Raw genomic sequence first — 27,937 nt, forward strand, 5'->3', positions numbered from 1 at the left:
CACAATATAATGGTTCCACAATTCGATACATTACTCAGAGCTCACCACGGGAAGTACAGTCACATGAAAAGTTGCTCCACATCACTAATCATGGAGAAACGCAAATCGAAACCACAATGAGCTACTACCTTACACCTGTTAGAATGGCTAGAATCAAAAGGGAAGAAATAACAAGTGTTGGTGAGGATGTGGAAAAAAGGGAACCCTCATGCACCATTGGTAGGAATGCAAACTGGTTCAACCACTGTGGAAAATGGTATGGTGGGTCCTTGAAAAATTAAATATAGATATACCATATAATTCAGGAATTGAACACATCATCTTTAAATGCTAAATCTGCCCTCTTCCTGGCTCCGCTGACTGGCGGACCAGTGTCTCCAACCATCTTGTCTCCTGCAGTAGAAAATTCAGAATTATCCTAGACTCTGCCTAACCTTCATTTCCTCTTTCTTATTGCTTACCAGGATTTGTCAGTTCTATGCCATAAAAAGTCTTGAATACTGCCTTTTCCTCATCCTAATTGCCGCTGTCTTGTAAATGTTTCAATAGTTTCCTAACCGTTCTCTTGGCCGCCCGCCCCTTTTGCCTCTCCAGCCCCTCCCTGTCTGCTCCCAGCATCAGGGGTCCAGCCTGGACCATGTGCATACTGTGTCCTCATCTCTGGAAGGTGGTGCACAGGAGCCATCCACCGTTGTGGGGAGGAGTTTATCACTGGCACAGTTTAGAATGCTAACATAAAGCGGATTGACTTTGAGTTGGTTTTATTATTGTGTTTAAATTCCCCACAGACGATGCCACCTACACGTGGCCAACTGTTCCCACCTTGTTCTCCTTGGTGCTGCGCTGGAAAGAATATGGTCTGCCTCAGAGCTGTCGTGAAGGGTGACAAGAACACGCTTCCCAAAAGCTTAGCCCAGCTGCCTGCATCTACTGAACGCTTGGTTAATGTCAGCAGTTACCAGTAATTAGTGCTATTGATTCCTTATTTCCTATATGACTCCTGCTCTGGCAAGCAAAGCCTTTTGCACTGGCCTTGCTCACTCCCTTCCATCCTCCCGAACCCTATACTCTAGCTACAGAAATTGTTTACTCTTCTTCCATCTTCCAAGCCTTTGCAAATGCCCAGTACACGATCTGGAACATCTTCCCTGCTTCTCTAAGAAGTGATCATTTCAGATCCAGCACATTGTCATGCTTTCTGGGAAGCCTTATACAGACCAAAAGAATGCCTCCTCCTCCCGACTCTGCCCTCCCCGGTGCACGCATGGTCCTCTTCTCCTGGTTCCTCCCTAGGGCTCACCCAGAAAGGAGCTTCTGGAAGGGAAGGTGTGTGTGCTCATCCTTGTGATTTACTTTGTATCCACAGTCACCATAATTGTGTCTGCCCCATAATACCCATTCACCATTGCGGGAGTTTGCTTGTTTTGTCTTGTTTTACTGGAAGAAATGGACCAATGAACGAATGAATGAATGGGAATGGTTTTGACTTCACCCTAGATCAAGCAAAAAGTTTGGGTCGTGACAGTTCTGGTCATTTTGTGAGAGTCCTGTTATTGGACTCTTCTCTCCATGCCCCGAGAAAAATGTTCCCAGATGCCAGAGCACCTGTCTTCCTTAGGAACTGGCCTCGGTAACTTAAAGGAAAAGCCATTTAAAAGCAAGAGGGCGGAGTGGGTCAACTCTGTCTTCACAGCTGTCCCTGAGAGGGCGCTGTTCCCAAACCAAACCTCCAGAGGCCGGGAGGGAAATACCGGAGCGCTCCCACGGACTCAGCATCCCTCCCTCCCAGGCTGCGGGCGCCGGTCCCCAGCGCAGCGCCTGCCCATACACATGGCGGCGCCCTGCTCAGCTTCCCGGCGCCGGGTCCAACGGGCCGGGCCGGCCTTGCCAGTACTCGGGGACTTCCTCCGCGAGCCCGCTTCCTGCACGGCTGGCATTTAAACCGGCGCCTGGGGCTGCGGGCTGCGGCTGCGGGTGCTGAGCTGTCCGCGGGCCGGGCGACGCCGCCGCCTCTCCCGAGCCGGCCGGCCGCGCAGGAGCCGAGCCGCAGCATCCCCTCGCGGCACCCGGGCCGGGGCTGGAGAGGTCGGCGGGGGAAGGTCGGGGACCCGGCATCGCACGCCGGCGTCTGGCACTTTAACTGCAGGTTTGACTTGAATTTCCCAGCTCGCAGCCCTTCTGCCCTCCTCCCCACCCCGCCTCGGCGGCTGCTCCCGGCGGGGCGCCGGGCCGGGGCCCCGGGAGCTCGGGCGGGGCGCGTTCCCGCCGCCCCAGGGACCCCCAGCGCCGCGCGCCCGGCCATGGTGCGGCCGAACCGGGCGCTCGGGTGAGGCGGCGGCGCGGCTCGGAGCGGCGGGCCGGCCCTGCGGGGCCCCTTCCCCTCCCCGGGAGCCGAGGGCGCGGGCCGCGGGGCTGCGCGCGGGGGGCGGGCGGCGGCCGCGATGTTCAGCTGGCTGGGCTCCGACGACCGCCGGCGGAAGGACCCCGAGGTCTTCCAGACGGTGAGCGACGGGCTCAAGAAACTCTACAAGACCAAGCTGCTGCCCCTGGAAGAGCATTACCGCTTCCACGAGTTTCACTCGCCCGCCCTGGAGGATGCTGATTTCGACAACAAGCCCATGGTCCTGCTGGTGGGCCAGTACTCCACTGGGAAGACCACCTTCATCAGGTGAGCCGGCCCAGGGCCCTGGCAGCCCACCCCGCCGCCCAGCACACAGGGCCTCCGTTCAGTCCCAGTGGCCCCTTCTGCCTGGGGACACACGGGAAGCCTTCCGTGGGGGGCGCTGAAGACATTCCGGTGTTTGTGTGTCCAAAGCTTACCCCACCATCTCACTGCTGGTCCCATCCCCCACTTCCTACCTAGTGCCTCTCTGCTGGGCTTAGCGCTTGGCTCCAGAGGTCCGTTCAAAGCGTGCAAGTTCAGAGCCGTCCGTATTCTCCCCATTTTATGGATGATGAAACTGAGGCCCAGGAGGCCCGGTGAGAAAGCTCCAGGTCACAAGAGCACCTGAAACTGGTTGGGGATGCCTCACACCCTCACTTTTTAGGAGCAAGCCGTTCATGGCCAGGACCACCTCCCTTGTCTTTTCAAAGGCCCAGCCACTCACATGGAGGCTTTTGCAGCAGAGGAGGTGGGCTAGGGCAGTGCCACGTGTCTTTCTTTTTATCCGTTTCCTGCTCCGACCAGAGCTCCTACTTACAGACTGGACAGAAGCAGTGTCAGAAGCAGAATGCTTTTTTCTTCTCCCTTGATTGATCTTAATGTCTCAGTACTAACATTACCTAGTCTTTCAGCGGTGGAAGGGACATGGGCGGATTGTGTCAGGCGGCCCCTTGACTTGGCAGGTGAGATGACTGAGGTGGAGTGGGGTTGAGTGACTGTCCAAAGCCGTGTAACTGAGGAGGAGGCCCACCTGGGATGCTGAGACGCATGGGAGGAGATGCTTGGCTAAATGCCCATGGTGCTGAGCGTGAGTCATCTATTCCCGGGAATAACGGAATCCTGGGGCTAAAGGGATCCTCAAGGGGTCAGCTTGCCCACCCTGCACTCAGAGAGGTCCGTACATCGTCCACCGGAGTGAAGACCATCTTTCCCATCTTTTCAGGACAGGCCTCCCTCCAGTCCTTAGTCCCACACGACCCTCAAGGCCAGGCAGTTTCCTCTGGCCTCATTCAAAGCCATTGCCAAGCCGCTGCAGGTGCTCCGTGGCCCTCTGTGGAGTCAGACTCCTGTAGTGTGGCAATGGGGGCGGTGGCCCCCCAAAATCAGTGGTGCGCGTCTCCGGCAGAAGGTTTTGTGCAGTGCGCTCTTGTTTCCATTCAAATCAAATCTTGTTTCCATTCTGGTCAAATATTGACGAGCTGAGCACCTGTGACATGCAAAGCTCTGTGCTTTGTTTGGCAAGGGGAGCGGGAAAGTTAACAGTCTGGTTACTGATTTTCTAGATACTAATTTTCTCTAATACCAAGCTTGTACCTAAGCCGCCTGAGAGCAGGGCTTGCGTCATGCTAACATGTCATGTCTGAACAGAACACCAGATCGGTTTTGCCTTTGTGGGGTGGACAGCCTTGGACTCAGCATCTATGAGGGGATGAGTGATTTCTAAAGAAGTTAGGGACCGGCGGTGAGGGGTGGGGAGCTACTGGCTTTGGATACCTTATGTTGTAAGAATGACAAGGGCTCTAATGGATCTAAAAGGTTAATATATCCTTCGAAAAATCTTGAAAATCTGTCAAAAGCTGTGGCCCTATCTTTAGAAAAATACACGTCCATATACACAAAAATGCACAAATATACATGGAATCTTAGAGCAAGAAGCCCTGATTGAATTCGTTTCCCTTAATTCATTAGGCACCCGTCGCTGCCAAAGGCACTTCTGAATTCCCTAGGTTCTGTACAAGGTTTCTTTTGTAATCCCTGTTCTCCAGCTGGCCTGGTTTGTGCCCCAACCGGAAGCACAGGCCATTCACTGATGGCTCGTGCCCTTGCACAGGCCCTCCCTACCCTCTGGACACACCTGGGTTCTCAGTCCTAGAACATTATGTAGATCTTCTCCTTTGGCAGCACCAGAGCTTACAACTGTGCCTTAGCTCCCTGGGGGCCTTGCCTGGGGTCGGAGCTACTGGAGGCTCCCAGGAGGTGTTTACAGAATGGGAGGGAAGCTGGAGAAAGGCGAGTCTCTCCAGGGGCAGGATCCTGGAGCCGCAGACAGATTTAAGTACCTCTTGCCTGAGACGCTCTCCTGGCTTTGCCTGAGTCATGCTGGCTGTTACTGGGTCTAAGAGAGTGGCAGAGTCAAGTGCCGATAGATTACTCCTTATCTGAGGGAGACAGGAAGGCCCAGAGAGGCAGATCCCTCGCTTTTTATCCTCCAAATACAAGAGCTCTCCCTCCCCACTCCTGTAGTAACTGAATTTAGCTCCGGCATCAAAAGCCCTCCCCTTCCAGGGAGACTGCATCAGCAGGGTGGGAGGGGTTGGAGCATGGGGAAGCCCTCCAAAAAACCAAATTACATATTTTCCTCCTTTTCTTTAAACCCACTAAACAGCTATTTTCCCCCACTGAAAAATGTAGGCGAGAATAAATTTGAGGAAGAAGAAAAAAGAAATCACCCATAAGCCCACAACTCGGGGGAAATCATTTTAAATATCATATAAATAGATAGAGATATTTATATATTTTATATGATATTTGTTTATCTTCCAGTATTTTTAGCTATTTTATAACACAATTGAGGTCACGCCATAAAGTAATTCTGCATGCTAATTTATCTCACTTAGAGACGGAGCATTTTTTCTGTGACTTTAAAAATCTTTGTAATCTTATTTTTAAGAATCACATGATGCTTCACTGTAGGTACATGTAATTATTTGTAACCAGTCCACTTCTTTTGAATGTTTTGGGTCCTTTCTAATTTTTTTTGCTATTGGAGAATCACTCCGAATACCCACCTCTATGCATAATATTTTTTCCACATGCTGGGCTGTTTTCTCAGAGAGTCCCAGGAGTGAAATCACTGGGCCCAAGGTTGTACCATTTCACTGTGTTTTTAAAATGTTTCTACTTTTTTTTAATTCGGGTGTTAAGAATCCTATTTCTGAGTTGCTTTCCAAGAGAGTGGGTTGATACAAGGCCCCTTCCCCAGAGTGAAGAAGGCCCCCCTGGGGGTAGCCTAGAGCGCCCTCTCCCATCCCTGCTGGTTGCCTGGAGCGCAGTGATTCTCACAACTCCTGTCCTGTCGGGGGCCTGGACCTGTGAGGGAATTTCCCTGGGAAACAAAGACTTGCCTCTTCATTTCCTGGCCCTTGGCCCTTTGCCTCCTGAGTACCCATACACTTTCAGTTATATGTACTTGCCACGGCGTCTATTTCTTGTCTCAGGAAGAACATGCAGTAAAGAACATTCTTCTAATAATTAATTAATGGGCTATAATCTCTGCCTGAAATAACTTCCCTGGCCCGACAACCGACAGTAATAAAATAAACAATAAATTGGCCTGTGGTGGCTGCTCCCTCCACACAGGCTGCCTCTTCAGACACAGTAGCTCTGTGTCCCTCTGGCCCTGGCAGCCTACCTCCAGCCTCTGCTCTGTGCCTCCCTTCACTCTCCCTCTCACTGGCCCGCAGCCTCCAACCTCCCCACCTGCCCCCCACCCCCCCCCCACTCCCTTGCATGTTTGCCCCCGAACCAGGGGATGGAGTGTGGGGCCTGGGGCTGCCAGAGCGAAGCTGCTTGGGCCTCCACAGGAAGGTCTGGGCTGGTCGTGAGGACCCGAGGCCCTTCTACAATGGAACTCAGACTCTAAAGTGTGAGCACGGGCTGAGGTGGGGGTGGGGGGGAGCCTTCAGCAGGCCCTTTGCACCTCCCCCACTTCTTCAGGAAGCTTTTTGCATCCTCCCACAAAGGTGAGTCAGCATTTGGCTGGGTTGTGCCTTCTTTCCTCACAACGCCACGCGTCCCCCCTGCCCAGGCCTCATCCCCGGCATCACAGCATCTCTGCCATGGAAGAGTGACCCTCCAGAAAGCCAAAGGATTAGGGAAAGGGGCCGCTGTTCCAGGTAGACCCGCTGACCTCTGCAGGGTCCGCCGCGCCAGCCACAGTCCCTTTCATGCCTCACTCCTGTCTTCCTGCCGAGGTCAGTAGATGCCCTTCTCCGGTCAGGGCTGTGGTCTGCTGGTCCCTGCGTGGGGGACCCTGCCCACCGCTTACAAGACCTGAATGTTACTCAAGGGAGCAGATGGCCCTGGGCTGGAGGAATGGGTCCACCTGCCTCAGGTCTGGCTTCAGATCTGCCTGAACGTCAGGTCTCTGGAGGCGATCAGGAGAAGCATTTACTGGCAGGAGGGGGCCTCTGGAGAAAGGCCTCCATCCCATTCCCACTGACAATGGAGAAAGGCCATGGAAAGAACCCAGGCTGGCTTAGCAGAGTCCAGGCTCTACAGTACCGGCCAAGAGGCCTCGTCCGGAAGTTGCAGCTGATCACACGCCTCTCTGACGTGTGGTTAGCGGCAACCACCTTGTAGGGTCTCTCTCCCGATTAGGAAAAGACAGTAGCAGTGTAGCACGGGCATGGCGCTTGGGGCTCCATCATTCACTCTTCTCCTTCTAGCTGATTCTCTAAGCAGAGTGCAGGGCCGGGAAAGTTCTTATCCAGCCCACTGCAGTTGGGGGGAAGGAAAGGGGAGGGATGTGAGAGAGGCCAGAATCTTGGCCTTTACGACCAAGGGCTGGAAGCGGAGTGGGAAGGGGGAACAGTGGGCAGTGCTGGGTCAGTGGTAGACTCGGTGGGTGGCCTGTCGCAGGGTGGGGGCAGGAAAGGGAGGCTAGTGGGGGCCTTGGCAGCCTGGCTGCGGGTCTCCTCTGTGCTGGGGTCTCTTTGTCCCGTGGCAGAGGCTGCTGGGTGCCAGGGACAGTAGTGGCTGCTCTGTGGAGCACAGAGCCGATTCAATCCTCAGCATGGCCTTCAAGGGTTTCCCATCTTCTATCTCACTTTGTGATTATGGGGTGCTTCCCGGTGTCCCTAAAATCTCCTGAGACAAGTATTACCCAACAGGGCAAGTATTATTTTGGTTTTTAAGATTTTATGTGCTTGAGAGAGAGAGAGCACACGCACACAGGGGAAGGGACAGAGGGAGAGGGAGAGGGAATCTCAGGCAGACGCTCCCTACCCCCAGTGAGCGGGGAGCTCAAGGCAGGCTCAATCCTAAGACCCTGAGATCATGACCTGAGCTGAAATCAACAGTGGCACTGAGTCCCCCAGATACCCCAGTATCATAGTTCTGACCCTGTTTCAAAGCTAAGAACCCCAGGCTTGGAGAGACCAAAGATACAGGCGTACAACACAAATACCTGTAACAGAGCGGAAAGTGACCCGTGCCTTTAGGGTCTAAAGAAATGCAGACCGAGAGCTGCAGCCTGAGGTCTGGCCCTGCTGCTGGGGACGCAGAGACTTTAGAGAATGACCGGCTTCAGATTCTTGGCCCCACACCTTTCCCCTGGGTGCTTAGGTTGCCAGTAATGCAGGCCGCATGCCGAGATTGCCAGCCAAGCAGGACACCGAAAAATGAGGAAAATGTTAGAAAATAATTTGCTTTGTAAGATGTGAAGAAAAATTGTCATCATGGAAAAGCCAGAAACGCGTGGGGCTTCCTGACACCTCTATTAGGGTGGAGTATTTATTAATTTTGCTTTGGACGGCCTGGGGTGGGGGGGCCGGGGGGGGGCGGACCAACATCTTTTCCAGTCTTAGGCCCTCTGAATATTGTTCTTCGGCCGCAGAGCTGGGCAGCCTCTGTGTCCGTTGGCTCAGCTGCAGCGAGGAGAGTAGAGCTGCAGTCCCCTGGCGCTTCTGGGACGGATGAAGTGAGGGAATTCGGGGGAAGGGCCCAGAGGGACACCTGCCACACAGCGGGTGCTCAGCCCGCCCGTCCCTCCGCATTCTCGTGTGTCCCCGTCTCAGCTGTTCCCACCCAGGCTTGAATTAACTTTTCTTTTTTTACCCCGCTGTGGGAATGTTTTTGCCTGGCAACAGAGGCGGTCTGTGTCACTCCCCGTCGAGAAGCAGCCATGAGATCCCTCAATGGCTTTTTCCTTTCTGGACACAGTGGTGGCTTTGATAAGGGGGCCCTCGGTGTTGCAAGCCCTACCCAAATGTCCCTGAGAATTCACCAAGCCCGGGGTTCTCTGCCCGGCCTGGCTGTGTCCCCGGACCTGCTGGGGGCTTTGTTGGAGTCTGTGTTTCTCCAGACCCATGTGTGGTCAGCAAATTGCAGGTCACGTGGGTTTAGCCAAGAGGCTCGCTTGGCCGCCTGAGGCTGTGGCTGCAGAATGTCCTGGAAAGTAGCCCCTATTGTGCCAGGAAGCGTCCCCCTTTGTTCATCTGCTGGTACACCGTGTCTCTCCCGGGGCCGGCATCGGAGGCGCCCGTGTCAGGAAGATATTTCGTCACTGTGTTTGGCCCTCTGCAGGCTGGGCATTCCTGAGGCTGTCTCAGGCCTGTTTCTTTCCACTCGTCTGCATGTCAGCTGTCCCCAAGGCCTTTGATAATACCCAGCACCCTGCTCCAGGCTCAGAATTCACACTTGCTACACACTCTGCCAGGAGGGCCCTGCAAAGGCTCTCACCCAAGTACTCGCGGGACAGGTGCGCCCCCCACCGCCACCCCAGGCAGGAATGGATGGGGTTTCCCCGAGCACAGCTGTGATCTCATGAGGCAGCTGCAGGTTCCAGGAGGGGCCTTGGAGAGCCAGTGGCCCCGGGCCTGCTCTGGTCCCCCATAGCAACTGCTTCTGTGTGCCGCAGCCCCCTCCTGGAGACTGAGCTGTGAACCCCAGCGGTGGGTGTTTATGGAGATGAGTACATCCCTGGGTCTGTGGGCACTGAAGCCCAACTTTCCCCCAAGGCCTGGCCCCCGGCCAGCCTCCTGCCAAACCATACTCCTCTGTAGCTTTCCTGTCCCACTCCTCCTTCCGGTCCCCTGGGGGGCTCAGCCCTTTCCCATGTCCTGGTCCAGGGACCTGAGGCAGGAAAGAAGACAGTGGATATAGTGGTTCAGAGTGTGAACTCTCAGGTCTAAGTGCCGTGGTTCAAATCCCTGCTCTGCTTTTCACTGACTGCATGTCTTGGGGCACATTCGTTGTCCTCTGACTCCTCCTTTTTACAGTGACTGGTCATCTTGGGGCTGGTACTGGTTTCAGTGCTTAAGGTCTGTAACTGGACCCCTGGAACACACCTTCTTATTAGACTCATTGGATGAGAAGGATCATCGTGCTTACATCTGACATACAAAGATGAAATGAGATAATCCCTGGAAAGTCTAGAACAGCGCCTGGCCCATGGCAGGTGCTTAAGAAATCAGAACTATAATCTCCCACATCGTGGAGGAAGGCAGTGAGGTTCCCTCCTGAAGGGCATATCCCTCATGGTTAGAGAAACAGGTCGCTGGCCCTGGGCCACTGAGATTCCCTACTCCTCCACGGAGGCCCTGAAGGAGGCGTGTTTGAGAAAGCCAGACGTGCTGTCCTTTTTTCTCCTCACAATCCAAGTGCCAGCTTTCAGAGTGGTTCTCTGGGGAAAAAAAATCCTGCCCTCACTCCTGGATTAGTGGGCCATCCTAGAGGAAGATGGGCTTCCCAGGGCCACTGCACACCATCCAGTGCGGTAGGAGGGATGTCCTGGGCAGCAGCTCCTCTGTCGGCTCCTTGGGGAGGGAGCCCATAGCAACCCCACTGTGGCATCCCTGTGCCTCCCAGTAGACGAAGGGCTCAGAACACTTCCTGAAGCACAAGCAGGACATCGCTGAGCTGTAAGAAACCCCCTCAGGTCTCCTCAGCTCCCTGCCTTTCAGGCAGAGCAGGGCTGGAACTCCAAGGCCCATTCTGGGGAAGCAGAAGGCAGGCAGAGAGCTCAGGCCCTGGAGTCGTGGCCTCCAGTCCCAGCTGTGTCCTGACCGGCGGGACTTCAATCCACTCACTGTCAGGACAGAAGACCGCTGAAGGGCCAAGGACTTGGGGTTAGACGGATGGGGATTTGGGTACCCACTGCCCTACTAGCTGTTGAACTTGGAGAAAGGCACATAACCCTACTACGCCTCGGTTTCCTCAGTACCCGTGCATAGGGCCACTGTGAAGCCTGAAGAAGATAATGTTCTCCTAGTGAGTAGTGTAATGTCTGGCTGGTGGAAATGCTACTGTCCGTGATTTTATCAGTGAGATGGGAAGGTTGGTCTAGAGCAGGTTGTCAACCCAGGCTGTACTTTAGAATCAGCGAAGGATTTCCTAGAAAGGACCAGTGGCCAGTCCTCCCCGCTCTCCCCTAGCCAGCAGAGCGGGGCCTCGGGTTGGGAGGGCGGGGAGCCGGGTACCGTTAGCTGAAGCTGCATGGTAGCTCCTGTGCACCGCCAGGGCTGAGGACCACTGGGCCTGAAGGCTTTCACTTTCCTCCTCTCCATTCTCCGGCTCACCCTGTTTGCTCTAAAAGCAAACTTCTAAAAGGGGCTGTGGAGAGGAGCTGGGGCCTCAGGCTCTCCTTGCCGAGTCCTGGAGAAGAGCAGAGAGAGGCACCTGCCACCCCAGGTCACAGCCTGGTTCTGATGCTGGAGGTGGGACCCACAGTCTTAGATGGGAAGGAGACTGACTTTTCATGGTGTGCCCTTCACCCCATATGATGTGAGAGCTGTTTCTGTATTTTATATTAAATGGCTGACTAACCAGATAAAGAAATACAGACCTAAGGCAAGCCAGCAGCATCTCTGGATGGTCTCACTCTAACCTTGTGTTCATGCAGGTACTTGAGCAGGCGACCTGCCGTTGTCAAGTCTGCTGTACTCTGTGCAGAATTCAGTCTCAATCCGTGCTTTGTTGCTGAGCCCAAATCCTGCTTCTCCCTGCCCCCCAGTGACTGATTCAGGGAGGGAGAAGGATAAAGACCAAGAAGCACAGATTAGGTATTTTAAGTTCAGCTCATATCTCACTTCTTTCACAAAGGTCTTTGGATTCCCCATCCTTGGAAATCTGACACTGCCGTGAAATGTCACAGCTGTCCCTCTGCCCCTCTGCCGTGACTCGCATGGCTGCCTGCCCGCGCGGCTTTGCTTTGCAAACAGAACCCTGCCTGATGACTGCGCTCCCTTCCGCCAGGTACCTCCTGGAACAGGACTTCCCCGGCATGAGGATTGGGCCGGAGCCAACCACTGACTCCTTCATCGCTGTGATGCACGGACAGGTGGAGGGGATCGTGCCTGGGAATGCCCTGGTGGTGGATCCTAAGAAACCTTTCAGGAAGCTGAACGCCTTTGGCAATGCATTCTTGAACAGGTGTGTGCTCCGAAAACACTCAGCCTAAGTATTCTCTTCTCTTCTTCTTGGAGTTTGAGAAGGAAGAGAGGAGGTCTTGGGAGGTTCACTGCCTTCTTCATAGCCAGAGTCTCTTGATTGCCCCTTTTCTTGCTGGGAATGTAACTGAGTGGGTCACCACTGATTAGGGATGCAGGAATCTGGGCCAGTTCTTCGTGATTGTGAAGCTGGGAAGGGTACACCGGTTAAATCACAGCCCTGTCACCGCACCTCCCTCCAGTAAAGCAGAGAGGGCTGTACTGTGTCATTCCCAGCTCTTGTCTATCCAACTGACAGCTCAACAACACAGGTGCGAACTGTGTGGGTCCATTTATACACGAATATTCCGCTGTGTGGGGTGGGATGGGGGATGGACGCTCCTCACCCCCTCATTGATCAGGGATCAGCTGTACTACAAGGGAATTTGCATCCAACCGGAAGGAAGTAGAGGAAGCTTCCTCTCTATTTCTGGACATTGTCCTCACTGGGTGGAAAAAACCCAGGGCTGAAGGTGGCTTGAGTTTGTGCACAGCCTCTCCTACTAAACTCACTGTGTGGCCTTGGACAGGTCACCTCTCCTCCCCTGGGACGAATGCACGCCTGCAGACACCAGGGTCATTGGGTCAGTTTGAGGGATGAAAGCTGTAGGGAGTGCGTGGCACCTCCTCGTTATTACTCTGCTTCACCAGTACGCAAGCTGCCCCCGATCCCCTTGTGCTAGATGGAGCCACACCACAAGCTTGCATGGGCATTTCACCTATACAGTGTGAACGACTTTCTCTAATAGGAGGTATTTAGAGTAAAGGCAAAGAGGATGGGCTCTGGCATCAGGTGTCCTGGGTCAAAGTCCTACCACAGAGCACCGTGGATCTTCGATTATCTAATGTCTCCATGCCTCACTTCTCCCATCTGTGAAATAGGGTAAGAGAAATATCCTTCTCCAAGGCCAGAGGACTGATGAGGCCTCTGTGGAAAAGTTGGCATTGGACATGGGTGTTCAATGATGAGTGAAATGAGGCTGAGAAGGTGGGGGAGAGGGGAGGTTTCAGGCAGAGAAAACTGGGAGGGGAAAAAAAAAAAACAAGCAGAGAGGGAGGAAAGAAAATGGCTTGCTGCAGGAGCCCTGGGAGCAGAACCCCCAGCGCTGTGAGGCTCGGCTATTCTCTGGCAGCACAGGGGCTGAGCAGACAGGTGTTTAGACGGGCGTGGGCGTGTCTGCTGGTAGGAGGGGGCGGGACGGCGCGGGGCGGGGCGGAGCTCCACGGGAGCCACACCCCGACATCTAGCTCCCATCTCCTGCTGCCCAGAGGTCCCGTTGCAAGCACGCTCCAACCACCTTAGCTTCCTCCTTCAGCAAACGCCCTTGCCGCCTATTCTAAAGAAAACGGAAGCCGGGATCCCTGGAGCCCCTGAGTTGGGTTTTCATCCGTGCATGCGCTGAGGTCACCCGCCCCGTCTGCGGAGAGCTGCATTCTCTCTTTCCCCTCCCGTCCCCACAGGTGCTGCGGGGCCGGCCACTCAGGGACGTTCCCTTGGGGATTCCTTCTCTTTGTGACAGCGGCACCTGCCCCTGCCTCTCGCCTCCACGTGGGAGTGTTTCCTCTTGACAGCCTCTCCCCCCAACCCCCAGGCCCCACGGGGCGGATCCTACTAGCTCTTCCCCGTTTTCACTTCCCTTCACAGCCAAGTTTCCAGACATCACCTCCTCACTTCTCCCTGTTCCTCATCACAGATTCCCCGTGAAGGTCACCAGACCTCTCGGTGATGAGCAGCGGGTACTTTCCACCTTTTCCTTAGGCCTCCTCTCTTTGCTGTCAGTACCTTTAGAGCCCTGTTCCCTCTCAGCTCCCTGCCCTCCTCCTGCCTCTCTGGCCAGGCTCTCTCCAGCTTGCTCTGTCCCCTTTTCTCACCGTGACCAGGTGTCCCCTTAAGTGAGGTCCTCCCTCAGCCCCCTCCCGCTGTCACTCCAGGAGCTCAGCCTGGGGGAAACTTCAACCACAGCCCCTGACCCAGCCCCCAGCCCCGTGCACCCACCACCTGGTCACCAAGTGTCCAAAACCCAGGTCAGGCCAGTTTCAGCAAAATGAGGAATTTTCCACAGAATACTTGAATGGGCCATAGAGCCTAAGAGCTAGAAAGAGGCTGGGCCTCAGGAATAATGGGAGCCACGGGCCTCGATAGGACAGGGGCTTTGTCATGGACTTTCCCATCCCATTACCCAGTCCAGTGCCGGACACGGGGCATGCCCCCCCACCCACGTGACGAACCAAACTGGGCTCGCTGACCACCATCCTATCCGACTGAGCCACTCTTTTGTTTAAAATGTTCCTCCACCTAAGTGGGTTTCTGTTGCCCTCAGTATAAAATCCGAATCTCTCAAGGCCCTCACGAGGAGGCTTGAGGGGCCCCGCGTCCCCACCCAGCCCCACCCTGGCCACTCCTCTGGGCAGCCTTCCCTGACGCCTTCCTCTGTGCGTCACTGGCCCCCTCCCCTCCCTTGCGTCTCTGCTGCCATCTCGCTGGGCAGCGGAGGCCCAATGTACCTCCTGAGAGAATAAGATACCTTATTCACCAAAAATGGCATCTAAGAGAGAAGGCTTGAATTTAGAAGGACCTAAGTTAGGTTTACCAGTTTGTATTTTGAGACTTTAGGATGTAACCCTAGAAATGTCTCCTTTAATGAGACTCGACCGCTATCTTGACCATAGGGCGTCTGGAAGCCCAAATAAATGTTCCTCGGTGGCATGAACCATTCATCAAGGCCAGCTCCTGCCTCCTCCTCCAGGAAGCCGTTCCCGAAAGCCGACTCTGCACCTTGGATTTCCCGAGCCCTTCACTGACCTCCCTCAGGGTGCAGGTCCCATTTAACCTCATATCCTGGTTGCCCGTGCACACACCTCCTCTCCCCACCAGGCTGGGCTCCTTGGGGGCGGAGAACGAGGTTTGGACATGGTAGCATCCCTCACAGCAGGGGTTTACAAGTGGAGGACCTCGGAGGACCTCGGCTGCCCCAGGGTCACCCAGGGAGCTTCCACAAAGGTCCTGGGCCTGGTGCTGGGGCTGAGTCTGACCCAGAGCCTGGGCGTCTACACTGGAAGGCAGCAGGCTTCTGTACCTCCATTCTGACGAGGGAGGGAGGGTATGTGAGAGCCAACGAGTGGACAGCGTGGGCTTGCTCTCGCCCCATGCAGGTTCGTGTGTGCCCAGCTGCCCAACCCGGTGCTGGAGAGCATCAGTGTCATCGACACTCCGGGCATCCTCTCGGGGGAGAAGCAGAGGATCAGCCGAGGTAAGCAAGGCTCCTGCTAGGATCGGCTCTGGCCCTGTGCTGTGTTCTTTCTGTTATGTTCTCTTGCCTCCAGCCTATGAGATAGACCACCACACCCCCAGCCCAGGTCCTTGTTGTACCTTGATGAGCAGGCACTGCCTCTTGTGCTGGGTGGAACAGTCCTAGGCAGGGGGCCGGAGAAGAGTTTGTGTCCACTCTCGCTCAGGAGACAGCTGGCTTCTGTCTTCTCACCTGGAAAAGGAGACATCAGCATCTGCCTTACCTCAGCGGGTGTATTTATTCTCCAAGAGGCACAAATGGGGGCCAGACCCTGATTGGCTTCTTGCAGTTCCGACAGTCCCCGGGCTGGGGAGCTTGCCGTCTGCAGGGAGGGCAAATGCCTGCCCAGGAATGTGGGGATGGGAGCACGCTCCGGGGCGTGAGAGTGGGGAGCGGGGTATGCAGCAGCACTTTGAAGGCTGTTCTCTCTAGATGGATAAGGGGCGACTGCTCACCAGAGAGGTCCCTGGGCAGGGCAGCAAGGAGACGGACCGCTGGCGCCAGACGGCCAGCAAGCTAAGCCTGCCTCCGTCATGTCCTCACTGAGTGAGCTCGAGCAGGGTTCTTGACTTCAATGATGTATCCGTAAAACAAGGGGAAATGATTCTGTCTACCTTGTAGGGTTGTTTGAAGATGAAAAGAAATAATAGAGGCAGATAGCAAGCTCTGCTTGGCACATAGCAAGTGCTCAGTAAACATGAGTAAACAGACCGTCATCACTGGTCTTCTCTAGCTCCAGAGTCTATGATGCTATCCAAAACTCAAGTCAACACCTGGCCCCTGACTTGAGCCTCTCGGGCCACAGCCTGCTGTGTGCCCTGGGTAGCCCCCTGCCCTCTCTGTGTCTCTGGCAAGCAGAGCAGATGAAGCTGTGCCCACCCCAGTCCTGGAGCCAGGAGCTGGGCTGGAGCCAAGTCTGCACTCAGAAGGCAGCCTCCGGGAAGGAAGGGCTTGGGACTGGCAGGGTTCTCTGGGCAGTGGCCTTAAGTGACGGCTGCCTCCCGCATGTCCCTTGGTCCCCTGTGCTCTGCAGCCAGCACAGATCTGTCCTGTGGCATGTCTGGGCCATCGTGGTGGGGCCCGGAAGCCCCTTCCTCCAAGGGTGTGGCCTGCATGGACAAGCACCCGCTGAAGCCCAGGCTCCTGGGCCCCAGGGAGGAGAGCCCCCTGCCTCACGGGCAACAGGCCAGGGGCTGTACCAAGGAGGCCCAAGCGCCCCCCATGCTGGCCTGGGGACAGGCCTGTGGTGTCGGAACTGGGCCACTGTGAGCACCCCTGCTGGCTGCCTCAGTTTCCTCCCTGAGGTGAGCAGCTCTCTGTAGTGGCAGCACCAGGCTTGGCCCTGTGGGGACTCAACATGGCTGTGTGGGTGGGGGCAGCCAGGCCTGGCAGCAGGTAGATAGAGAGATGGTGGGAGAGGCCCTCAGGTCTACAGCCTGCTCTGGGGCCTGAGGACCCTGTTCTGTCCTGCAGGAAAGACAGAGCCTGTGCCCAGGATGTGATTCACAGCAGGAGGGAGGCAGGGTGGGCCAGGCCCCAGTAGGAAAGCTCTGCCTCTCCCACCTGGGGACACCTGGGACAGGAGGGTAAAGAAGGCAGCCAGTCAGGAGGGGCCTGTGTTAACACACCATGTAATCGGCAACAAATCGATGGAGGGAGTCTGGGGAGCCTGGGCTTGGGCTCCCCACCTCTGGGCTGTCTGGTGGTACAGGGGCTGAGGAAGAGCTGGTCTAGAGACAGAAAACCCACGGCCCTGGAAAGAGAGGCCCGCCTGCCCTCTCCTTCCGGCCTCCATGAGCACCATGGTGCTTGGTCCTAACCCTGTGGAGGGGAGGCTTGGGTGGCTCTCTGTCCGGCTTCTATGTGTTTCCCTAAACACTCCCTCCGTCCTTACCAGCCCCTCGACACCACTGCCCCAGGTTCATCTGGGCTCCCCCTGGTTTAGACCTAAAGGAGCTTTACTGTTTCACACTTGGCAGCCTGGGTCTCCTTAAGGAAGCCTCAGGAGAGCCACCGCTTCTCAATATGAACCACCTGGGGGTGAGGGGAGGCATTCTGCAAGGCCCTGCAGTCTGACAGCTGGGTCCAGAGAGCACTCTGGCCTCTAGGGCCTCTACGAGCACTGGACTGTGAGTTCGGAGCCCTGGGTTTTAGATGGGTCCCAATAGGTCACATTTTCTCCCTGAGCCTATGTCCCCTTGTGTAACAAGGGATGATGGTACCCATCCCCTGACTGTGAGATTTACAGATGGTAATGGAAACACAGACATCAGATCTGAGCCTGGATCACAGTGAGCTCCCTTCTTTCCCCTTTATCTGCCAGCCAGGGTTGTCTGTTGCATAATGGCAGGGTGATCAATGTGAATGGCCTCCCATGCACTTGTACAGTGCACACCCTGTGCAGCTGTGTGTGGCAGCCCTGCTTCCAGGGAAGCTCCTGCTTCCAGGGAAGCTCCTGTCCCATTCTATTCTTTTCCTATTCTTGTATCTTCTCTCCTACTTTCATCTTTGGACCTCAGGGGCTGCCCTTGGCAAATGGGGTACTTGGTTTTCTTGCCTGTCATTCCTATCACTTCCTACCTCACACAGACCTCTAGAAGTGATGGGCCCATGAATGGTTACATAAGCCAGTTTATTCTCTGCCTTCCAAAGTTCATACTATAAATGCAGCTGCAGGCAAAAGCAGTCTGTGATGAAAACCAGGGCTGGGAGCTGGGCACCTGCACCATATCTCCAGCCTGGGGCAGTGCTCCCTCCCCCCCACCCCCGCACTCCAAAGAGACTGAGAATGGAAGGCATCAGACACCAACAGGTATCAGGAAAGTTTCCAGTGTGCAGAGCCTCTCCCATCCTCACTCACCTTTGGCCAGAGGACCTGGCAGTTCCAATTTCTGCCTATACACACATATACCTTCTTATCTACGCATGCCCATACCTTCCTCCACACGCCAGCCCCCACCACACACACACAAGGGAATGCATATAACCAAACGCTCTCTGTATGGCCTCTTGCCTGGGGCCCTCCGTGCTCTGAGTTTGGCTGCACCACGGATTTGGTGCTTCTTCCCCACCTCTAGCCATCTCGGACAGGGCAGGGCCCCAGGGGGAGTCTGGCCACTGGGCTCTGCGAGATCACCAGGTGGAAAGGCGTGCAAAGCCTGAAATCCAGCCCTCTCTCCATCGGCTGAGTTTCATGCCAGGCACAGTGCTGTGGCTTACCAGCAAAAAGGGGCCACGTTATCAAATCTGGGTGCATGGGCACCCCAGGGTGCCACATGCTGGAAAGTGAGCTGCTCCCAAGGCCTCCCCTGGGGACAGGCTTCATGAGAAGGAGCCCCCAAGCCTTGGGCTAGAGCTGGAAAAAGTGTGGTCCTAGAGAGGGTGTGACCTCTCTACCCAGGCCTGTTGGAGGGGGTTCTAGGGAAAGAGAGGAAGCAGGGGACATCCGGGAACCTGAGTCCAGGACGTCCCAGGCCAGCACGTGTCTCTGGAAGAAGATGCACTGGGAGGGGCAGCACAGGGGCAAGCAGCCAGTTCCTGGAAGGGACAGGGTGTGCCCAGGCCCAGGCTCATTACTGGGAAGAAGCAAGGATGCAGCAAAAGTGGGAGGGCTCCGGAAGCCTGAGTGTCCTCACACTTGGGAACCATATTTCCTGGCTTCTTCTTGTCTGGAAATCCCCACAGGCCCCACCCTAGGAAAGCCACCCCTTGGGCATTTGCTCACATCCCTTCAAGGGAGCCCCTTCCCTTACAGGCGAGCTCAGTGGGGCCACAGCAGTAAAAACCACGCCCAGGCCGTAAAGCTGAGATAGGAACTCAGGTCTCCTGATTCCCAGTGTAGCGGCTTTGTAGCACATTATCATCTCCTGCCCAAGAAGAGTGCAGGGAGTTGAATGGGGGCAGATGCCAACCTACAGTTCCCCTGGGGAGGCCTTGGAGGGTCTGGGCTGGTCCCTGCAGCCTCATGTCCCTGGCCCATCCTGGGACTCTCATCGGAGTGGGACCCACACTTAGGGACACCTGGGCCCTAACTCTATGCTGCCCACCTATGGCTTTGTGGGCACCACGCGCCAGGGCAGCGGGAACAGCGGGGTCCTAACACCCGTCACAAGGGCTGGCCGGCAGCCTTGTGGTCCTCGGAGGCCCATGATGCGTCTGTCAGGCCACTTTCAGCATTACCTCTAGGAGGCACGCAGTATGATTTGCTCCCCCAGTCATCTGAACTCTTCCCACACTTTGAAAATCGATGCACTCTTATCTCTCTTTTGCTAAGATGTCTTTAAATCTCGAGAGAGAGCTTTTGGGGTGAGATGGGACCTTTCACGCGCTCCAGCATCTGGGCTCTAGCCTCACACACGGCTCTGCCTGAGAAGGGAGTGTGGACAGGAGGCAAGGGTCAGGGTTCCAGTCCCACCCATGGGAGCTTGGCTGGCCCCTAAGCTCTCTGTCTCCTCTCTGCCCTGTAAGACAGGCGTGCAGGCTCTGAGGAGGCTCAGATGGACGGTATGGCTGGAACTACAAAGAAACGTGCTGCCAACTCCCTTGCATTACCCTGCATGCTGCAGGAAGCTGGGGGGTGATCAAGGAGTGGCCTGGCTTCTTGTGTTCCGCTCATTGATTTCCTCCTGCCTGGCATTGCTTAGAAATGCTTCTTTCCAGTCCTCTGGAGCCTGGGGGTGAGTGGGGAGAGCCTCAGATCCCGCAGGCTGCCTGGTCTCTGGGCCTGATGCCTGCAGACGGGATCTCTGGGAGCCCACAGACTGGCTACCCAAAAGCCCCGGGCTTCCAGTAACTCGCTTCGCCGCTCAGTCTCTTGGGGCTGGAGTCTCCCTCCACCTGCTAGTTCCTACATCACGAGCCCTTGTGCCGCTGCAGGTGCTGAGGGGTTCCTGCTGGGGGATCTCCGAGCCATTCCAGAGACCACCTGGGGGAAGGGAGCCTGTTGCCCTGGAAGTGAGGGCAGAGCCCCCGGACTGATCAAGGCTCTCCCTCCGCTCTTAGATCCCATCGCCATGGCTCTACCACAGATCCCTTATTGGTTGGGGGTTAGTATCCCCACCGTACAGCTGAGAAAGCAGAGGTTCACATTTGCTAAGGCCACACAGAAAGTAAATGAGCCACCTAGTCCCATGCCCTTTTCCAGTCCGTGCCTTTCAGACGCTCCCATTCCTGGTTGTGTATAAGCCCAGTCCGGGACACAGTGACCCGTGCTGGAGGCTGCTAGGTTCTAACCAGCTGGGCGCAGGAGGCCGAGCTTCAGAGGAAGCCCACGACCTCCCTGCTCCATCCTCAGGGCCCTCACAGCCAAACGGGGGGAAAAGGCGCCTGGCATTGCTGACTTGGCGCTTCGACAGCACCTGTCAGAGCACACAGAATTCACAAAAGCAGGAAGATGAATCGGAAGTCTCTGTGCTTATAAAATCCCAGAAAAGCTTCCCGGAGTTGTCCGCTGGACCTCAGGCAGGAGCGGACTTCACACAGGCACCCCGAGGTGTTGAAGTCAGAGGCCCCCAGCCTCCTTTCTCCCTGTCCTGCGAGGGCTTCCTTGTGTGTCCCCAACATCCATCCTGCCGTGCTCTCCGCCCTCCATCGCTAGTCTTCAAAGCAAGAAGGGAAGCGCAGAGATCTTCCAGTCCAGCCACCCTGCTTTGACAGGCAAAGAGACCAGGGACCAGAGATGAAGTCTGTTTGCCCAAGAACACAGAGCAAGTTCATGGCCGAGCAGAAACTAGAAGTGGGCTTCCCAGGCCACTGCTCTCAGGAGACCCCTTCAGAGCACATCCTGAGAACACCGAGGGGCACGTCACCCAGCCAAGGGGTCAGAAATGGGCCGGAGGCTGTCCTCTTCTGGTGACACTGACCTGGTGCTCCTCTCGCCCCGCCCCCACCCCATCAGCCTTGCCCCTACTCTCCCCAAGCCCTCACTGCTGAGCCCCTTCTTGCATGGCTGGTGCCATCGGGGATTGGAGAGAGTTGGGGTTGGGGAGGAGCTTCTTTTCTCCACAGCCTCTCTGGCCCCTTTGCTTTCCTGAGCCCATGGAGGCGTGGTAAGAGGGCCTGACCCGGGGTGGGAAGATAGGAGCTCTGACCTTGGTTCTGCCCCCTCCCCCCACATGGCCCCATTCACGACTCTTCACCCTGCCTCTCTTATAGGGTGCTGTGGGGAGGATGGGAATGAGGCTGTGATGTCGTCTTGCCAACCAGAGCAAGCTCTGAACTTGGGGTTGGAGAGCAGTACCATGCCCCCAGGGCTGCCTCCGACAAGCAAGATGGTCTTGGCTGAGTCACAGTGCCACAGTGCCTCCCTGGCACTGACCGAGCCCCTACTTTGTTGCTGGGCAGAGACTGGCCCCGAGGCACTTTCCTGAGCCCCATCCCTGAATGGTGAGGGCCCCTCCACCCGAATAAGATGACTACATGGGGTAATCATGTTAATAGCAACTACGTGCTGGGCTCTGAGTGTATCTGGCTCTTGGAAGTCCATGCATTAGGCGCTGTTACTCTGCCAGCTTACAGGCAAGGGCAATGCTGGCTCAGAGACACGGAGTAACATGTTCAAGGTCAGTGAGCCTGTGGAGGCACGGGGATCGGAACCCAGCTCTGACTCCCAAGACCATCTTGTGTCTGCGGTGCTGGCTGCCTCTGCCTGAACCCCTCCCTGCGTCCCGAGGCCCCCCCTCCTGACCATCCCTCTGCCACAGGGTACGACTTCGCGGCTGTCCTCGAGTGGTTCGCCGAGCGGGTGGACCGCATCATCCTGCTCTTCGATGCCCACAAGCTGGACATCTCGGACGAGTTCTCCGAGGTCATCAAGGCCCTCAAGAACCACGAGGACAAGATGCGCGTGGTGCTGAACAAGGCGGACCAGATCGAGACCCAGCAGCTGATGCGGGTCTATGGGGCGCTCATGTGGTCCCTGGGCAAGATCGTGAACACCCCGGAGGTGATCCGAGTCTACATCGGCTCCTTCTGGTCCCACCCGCTCCTCATCCCTGACAACCGGAAGCTTTTCGAGGCTGAGGAGCAGGACCTGTTCAGAGATATTCAGAGTCTGCCCCGAAATGCCGCCCTACGCAAGCTCAACGACCTCATCAAGAGAGCCAGGCTGGCCAAGGTGAGGCTGTGGCCAGGGAAACGCACGGGTTGGCGGTGGGGGAGGGTCAGCGCCCAGAGCAGGGGGCCGCCGCCCACAGCCCTGAGCTATCACCTGCCCTCCTGACAACCATCTAGAACCCCTGAGTCGAGGGCACCGGCTGTCCCCACTCGGGCAGCCGGGGGCGGGATGGCCTAGTGGTTATGGTCACAGGCCCGGGTACCAGGCGGCCAGATTGGAGCCCACCTCCACGGTTCTCCAGCTGTGATCCCAGCCCTGGCGAGGTGTCTCTGTGCCTATCTCGCAGCTCTGCTGTGAAAGGGTAGGAGGATAAAGTTAAAAAGGGAACGTAGCAGCCCCCATCGCAGTGTCTGGCATCTCAGGGAGCTCTGGAAATGTTAGCTGTGGTCATCTCCCTCGTCACCAGCCCCATCAGCAGTATTCCCATGCCTAGTACTGCCTTGACCTTAACCTCCCCGTAATCTCGCCCTTACCTTGGGATCTAGGAAAACAGCTTCAGGCTGGAGGCCACAGGGGAGGGCGAGGCAGTGAGACAGAAGCAGAAGTAGCAGCAGCAGGAGGAGGGATCCACGGGAAGAGATGGGTGGGAGGCACCCCCGGAGGAAAGGCCTGGATCTGAAGGTTTCTCTCCACCCCTGTGTCTCAGGTTCACGCGTACATCATCAGCTCCCTGAAGAAGGAGATGCCGTCAGTGTTTGGGAAGGAGAATAAGAAGAAGGAGCTGGTGAACAACCTGGCTGAGATTTATGGCCGCATCGAGCGGGAGCACCAGATCTCACCTGGGGACTTTCCCAACCTCAAGAGGATGCAGGTAACTAGGGTTCAGGGGCTCTAGGACAAGGGACAATGTCATGTGAGCTGGCCGAGCAGCCCGACAATGGAGAAGGCCAGCCTTGGAGGCTCCAGAAGGAAGCTGACCCAGAATCCGAAGGCAAAGAGATGGCCCCAGCTCTGCCCTCCCTGCTGGACTGCCACGGGCCAGCAGGTGTTCTATCCGGGCCCGGGGAGAACACGGAGCTCCAGTGCTCCCAGTAAGACAGGGGCATCCATGATGTTTGGGGCCTGATACCTCCAGTGTACAAACCACTCCCCATCACAGCCACCACAGGCTTGACATGTCACCTGACATGGGTTCTCTAGACCCTCAAGTGTTTACATTTACCCCTGAGCCCCAACTTGGGAGCAAGGTGGGATACAAGCCACGGGGAAACAGAAGTCTACACAGTGTCTTGCCATCCTCAGGGTACACCCTGGGCCTCTGTCTTGGGCCAGAGGCCATAACACCCGCTTTCTCATGTTATTTTCCAATACAGTCCTTTGAGGAAGACCTTTTCATCCTTTTACAGACGAGCAAACTAAGGTTTACAAAGGTAATTAGCCTTTGTAATTAACAGCTGGCAGTTTTCTGAGAGTGGTGCTCATTCAAGTGCTAATAGAAGAGCCAGAAGCTGTCCCCACAGTCCAAGCAGGAAACCACCAGACTATACCAACTGGATCCTCTCTGAACCTCTGTCTCTTCTTCCGTAGCCTGAGACTCCAGAAGTCCGCACCTTCTTAGATGTTATGAGCTTCCGTGAGATAATATTTGCAAGGTGCTTAGCACAGAGCTTGGCACAGACTATGCGCTCAAAAGGCAGGGTCCAATTTGGTGAGGGGTCACCACTGGGGGAAGCTGGCTAGTGAACACCAGGGACTTCTCTGTATGCACAATTTTTGCAACATCTCATGGTCCTATCATTATTTAAAAATAAAAGGTTTCTAAGAAGTAGGGCATTTTTAAAAATAGCAACAGGTGTGTAGTAAGATTGACTGTGCTCCTGTTGCTGATTTGGATCCTGGACTTGGGAGCTTGTTTCTCAGTTTAAGACCGGAGGTTCAGAACGTCAGTGGAGTCGCAAGTAGGCATTTTTAGTTTCTTATGGGCTAAAAGAGAGAAAGAAAAAAATAGACATTCAAAGTACGCCTTTGTTCATGTATCCGTTCATTCCTGTAACCACCTACTAGGGAGCCAGTTACTGATTTCAGAATCACTTTAACATAATTCAGGTTCGCCACTCAGCTGTGGCTTGGAATACTTCCCACTTCTGGCCCCTCCTTCTGTTGAGAGCATCATGATCTGCAAGCCAGCACTGGGGAAAGAAAACATTCGAAAGGACCCATATGACCCCACTTCTAATGGGAGAAATCCTTTCGCATTATAAATGATTTCACTTTCTCATCTGTTTGCCAGTCCCGTGTTAGGATCTGTTGTTAGGGACGCTGAACCAGTCACATAAACAGCCATCCTGGTGGGGCATATGTGTGGGGTGACGGGGATACCCACCGCACCCCCTGGAAGACATTAGGATACCTGTTTGGCAGCCCACCAAACACCCCTAGCTGTGGACAGACTGGGAGAGGTGCCAGGGACCTTGGGAGGTTATGCCCCAAGGGCAGGAGGAAAGCACACCGCCCCCCCCCCAGCCCCCACTCCCTCCCAGGTTCAGCCCTGCCTTGGAAGGGAGGTGAGAAATGCACAAGCTAACACTCACTCTTGAAATGTAGCTGTGGGTATTTTCTGAATTTTTCTGCAGTGAACTCGATGTGCTTGTCCCTGAGGCATCCCCTGTACCCAGTGTCCTGAGATGCTGTGGCCAGACCCAAGGCTGGAGCAGAGAGCTCTCACCTTGTGACTGAAAAGGCCAGGGAGCTGGGTGTTCCAAACCCGGGATCTCTCAAACTCGCAGAGACGTGCAAAGGGGAACCCATTTCTTTTGCCATGTGGAGTGGCTGTCGGGGGACGCTGGGAGGGGAGCTCTTACAGAATCTGCATGCCTGCCTGCGCCTACCGTGTCCGGACCCCCAGGAGAGAAGCCGATAGTCGACAACTCTCTCCACATAATTCTGATGAGCATCCTGAGTTAAGAATCACTGGTCTGAGGATGAGCTGTGGCTTTTATTATGACTGGTGTTCACTTGCCTCTGCCTCGGTCTTTCCTTCCCTGAATGGGGACAGAATATGGTGTTCCTCCCTGGGAGGCCCCGCGGAGCAAAATCCCCCAACGAGACACATGCAGGGCACTTAGGAACAGCCCCAGAAAGAGGTACACACCCCAGGCTCAGAGGCCAAAGCATTCAGGAACCGCCCTTCAGTAGCCAGAACTAGCGAAAGAGACATTTAATGATCTTCCAGAGCATGAGAGGGAATCCAGCTAAATGGAGCAACCGGTATTGGTTCCATTTCCTTCTCCTCCCCAGCCCCTGCACCTGTTCTCTCCTGCAGAAATTCCACCCGGAGCCAGTGTGCTGTTTTTCTCTCCTCCTCTCTCACATCCTTCAGTTATTTTATTATTTTGTGATTGGCTTTTTTAGCCTCCAGGGCTGGGAACGTTCCAGCGTTCGCAGAAGGCAGCATCCCCAGCAAGGAGAAAGCTCTCCTTCCCTGCTGTTCTATCTCCACTTTTTCTTTTCTCTCTCTCCCCGCAGGACCAGCTGCAGGCCCAGGACTTTAGCAAATTCCAGCCCCTGAAAAGCAAGCTGCTGGAGGTGGTGGACGACATGCTGGCCCACGACATCGCCCAGCTCATGGTGCTGGTGCGGCAGGAGGAGACGCAGCGGCCCATCCAGATGGTGAAGGGCGGAGCATTCGAGGGCACCCTGCACGGCCCCTTCGGGCACGGCTACGGGGAGGGCGCCGGGGAGGGCATCGATGACGCCGAGTGGGTGGTGGCCAGGGACAAGCCCATGTACGACGAGATCTTCTACACCCTGTCGCCAGTGGATGGCAAGATCACAGGGGCCAACGCCAAGAAAGAGATGGTGCGTTCCAAGCTGCCCAACAGCGTGCTGGGCAAGATCTGGAAGCTGGCTGACATCGACAAGGACGGCATGCTGGACGACGAGGAGTTTGCACTGGCCAACCACCTCATCAAGGTCAAGCTGGAGGGGCATGAGCTGCCCAACGAGCTGCCCGCCCACCTGCTGCCCCCGTCCAAGAGGAAAGTGGCCGAGTGATGGGCGGAGGAGGTTTGGAGCAGGCAGGGGCTGGAGGAGATAGGAGGGCAGGAGACACACACACACACACACACACACACACACTTGCACACACAGATTTTGAAAACTGCACTGCAGCTGAGAGAGGGGCAGGGACCCCCAGGCTTCCAGGCTGGGCTTTGGACACATCTCCAAGTTCTTGGCATTGGTAGAAGCACAGGAGAGCTCCCAGGGTCTCAGGCTCAAGCCCAGGTCCCCATCTGTCTTTCCCTCCTCTCTCCCACCACCGGGAGACCTGCTTTCTCCCACAGAGGCAGTTTGCTCACCCACAGGGGGCCCACCTGCCTCCAGGCTTGGAGCAGATGGAAAATGCTTCTCGCTTAATAGGCACTGCATTGTTTCGGGTACTGTCTCCCCCTCTTTGGCTTCCCAGTGGGAAGCAATGCTCCAAGGCTGAGAGATGCAAGGGGAGGGGCTGCTGTTGGGGGGGGGGGGATTGTGGAAGGAAGCATCCTTGGCCAGGTCTGGACTTGAAGAGACAGGGCCCTGAGCTCTGCGCTTCCCCAGGTTCAACTCTGCCTGCCGGTGAAGACCAGTCCTTGACCCCTACCCCTACGTCATGTCAAAGAGTCCCAGACCCAGAGAGAAAAGAGAACAAATTGGCAGGAAAGGAGGCAAAAAAAAAATTGCCTGAAATCCTCAACGCAAAGCCAGTCAAAGTGGCTTTGTTCCACAGATTTTTGTGAGGTTCGTGTGTTTTCTGCCCAGCCCTGATGTTTGGATGCTCAGACTCTCCTGCCGTTGGTCCGCCCCCTCCCGTGTGCCAGGAGCTGTGGGAGGCACCTCACATCCATTATCCCCCTCGGCCCTCACCACCCCCTAGGAGGGAAATATCACCCCCCCCCCAACACACACACACTTCGCAGATAAGGAGCTTGAGACTCAGGATTTGAGGTGACCTTCCCAAAGTCACAGAGGTCACACATACAGAGAGAGGACTCAGACCCTTTCTTCTGCTGCGGGGACGCTCGCAGGATCCCAGCATTGCTAGCCGCTGCCCAGCCACAAGGACAAGCCGAGCAAGCTGGGCACACCACAGCCTCCCGGGGCAGGCTGCAGAAGGAGGAGGGCCAGCCAGCACTCCGTGGGCCGTCAGTCTGGCCATCTGTCACATCCCAGAAGCAAACCGTGCCGTCTGGCTATGCAGCCCATGTTCCTAAAATCACAGAAGTCTGACAGCGCCGGCAGGAGGGTGGGCTGGCCTGCGGGAGGCTGCTTGCGCCGGGATGGTCCCAGCTCGAATGCGACCACCAGCCCTCATCACGTGGGCCTCGTGCGAATGCTCAGAAGGCTAACGTGAGGGGTCTGAGGTCTGGCTCCCAGCCGGAGCCCTGGCGACTCAGCCGCGTCCTTGGCACCCCCCCACCATCCTCAGTGCCCCACGCCCTCCTTCGCAGTCTCTCCCTTGGCTTGCTTTGTGGCCACTGAACCAATCACTTTGTATGCTCTACTCCTACTGTGATGGAAAATAGAAACAAGTATAACTTATTTTGTATCTATGTTCAGACTATATAGAGAAAATTCTATGTATCTATCATGTGCTTACTACTGCAGTGCGTTTGTCGTTAGGACTCATGGTAATACAGCACATTTATCCTTTGGTACCTGCTTGGCCGCTGAGTGTCATTCC

General features: G+C 55.8%; 2 protein-coding genes across 2 annotated transcripts in view; one reads left to right on the forward strand and one right to left on the reverse strand.

The window, feature by feature from the left end:
• CAPN14 (calpain 14) overlaps positions 1 to 21,856 on the reverse strand; it is a 72,981-nt gene extending 51,125 nt beyond the window's left edge. The window contains exon 1 of the mRNA XM_082742996.1: positions 15,242 to 21,856. The gene's annotated coding sequence lies outside the window, so the exon portion shown is untranslated. The remainder of the gene's footprint in view (positions 1 to 15,241) is intronic.
• EHD3 (EH domain containing 3) lies at positions 1,789 to 27,911 on the forward strand. The gene is made up of 6 exons (XM_082745263.1): positions 1,789 to 2,668; positions 11,639 to 11,815; positions 15,025 to 15,122; positions 21,863 to 22,275; positions 22,922 to 23,086; positions 25,741 to 27,911. Exons 1-6 carry the CDS (start codon positions 2,442 to 2,444, stop codon positions 26,266 to 26,268), a joined length of 1,608 nt encoding a protein of 535 aa, XP_082601389.1. The 5' UTR covers positions 1,789 to 2,441; the 3' UTR covers positions 26,269 to 27,911.
• Positions 27,912 to 27,937: the final 26 nt, after the last annotated feature.

Source organism: Mustela nivalis, assembly GCF_964662115.1.
Source record: "Mustela nivalis genome assembly, chromosome: 8".
NCBI lineage: Eukaryota > Metazoa > Chordata > Mammalia > Carnivora > Mustelidae > Mustela > Mustela nivalis.

Excerpts from the sequence above, each read along its gene's own strand:
- EHD3 (XM_082745263.1), top strand. The coding sequence starts at position 2,442 with ATGTTCAGCTGGCTGGGCTCCGACGACCGCCGGCGGAAGGACCCCGAG. Across the intron at positions 22,276-22,921 it reads AGAGAGCCAGGCTGGCCAAG|GTTCACGCGTACATCATCAG; the intron begins GTGAGGCTGTGG and ends CCTGTGTCTCAG. Across the intron at positions 23,087-25,740 it reads CCAACCTCAAGAGGATGCAG|GACCAGCTGCAGGCCCAGGA; the intron begins GTAACTAGGGTT and ends CTCTCCCCGCAG.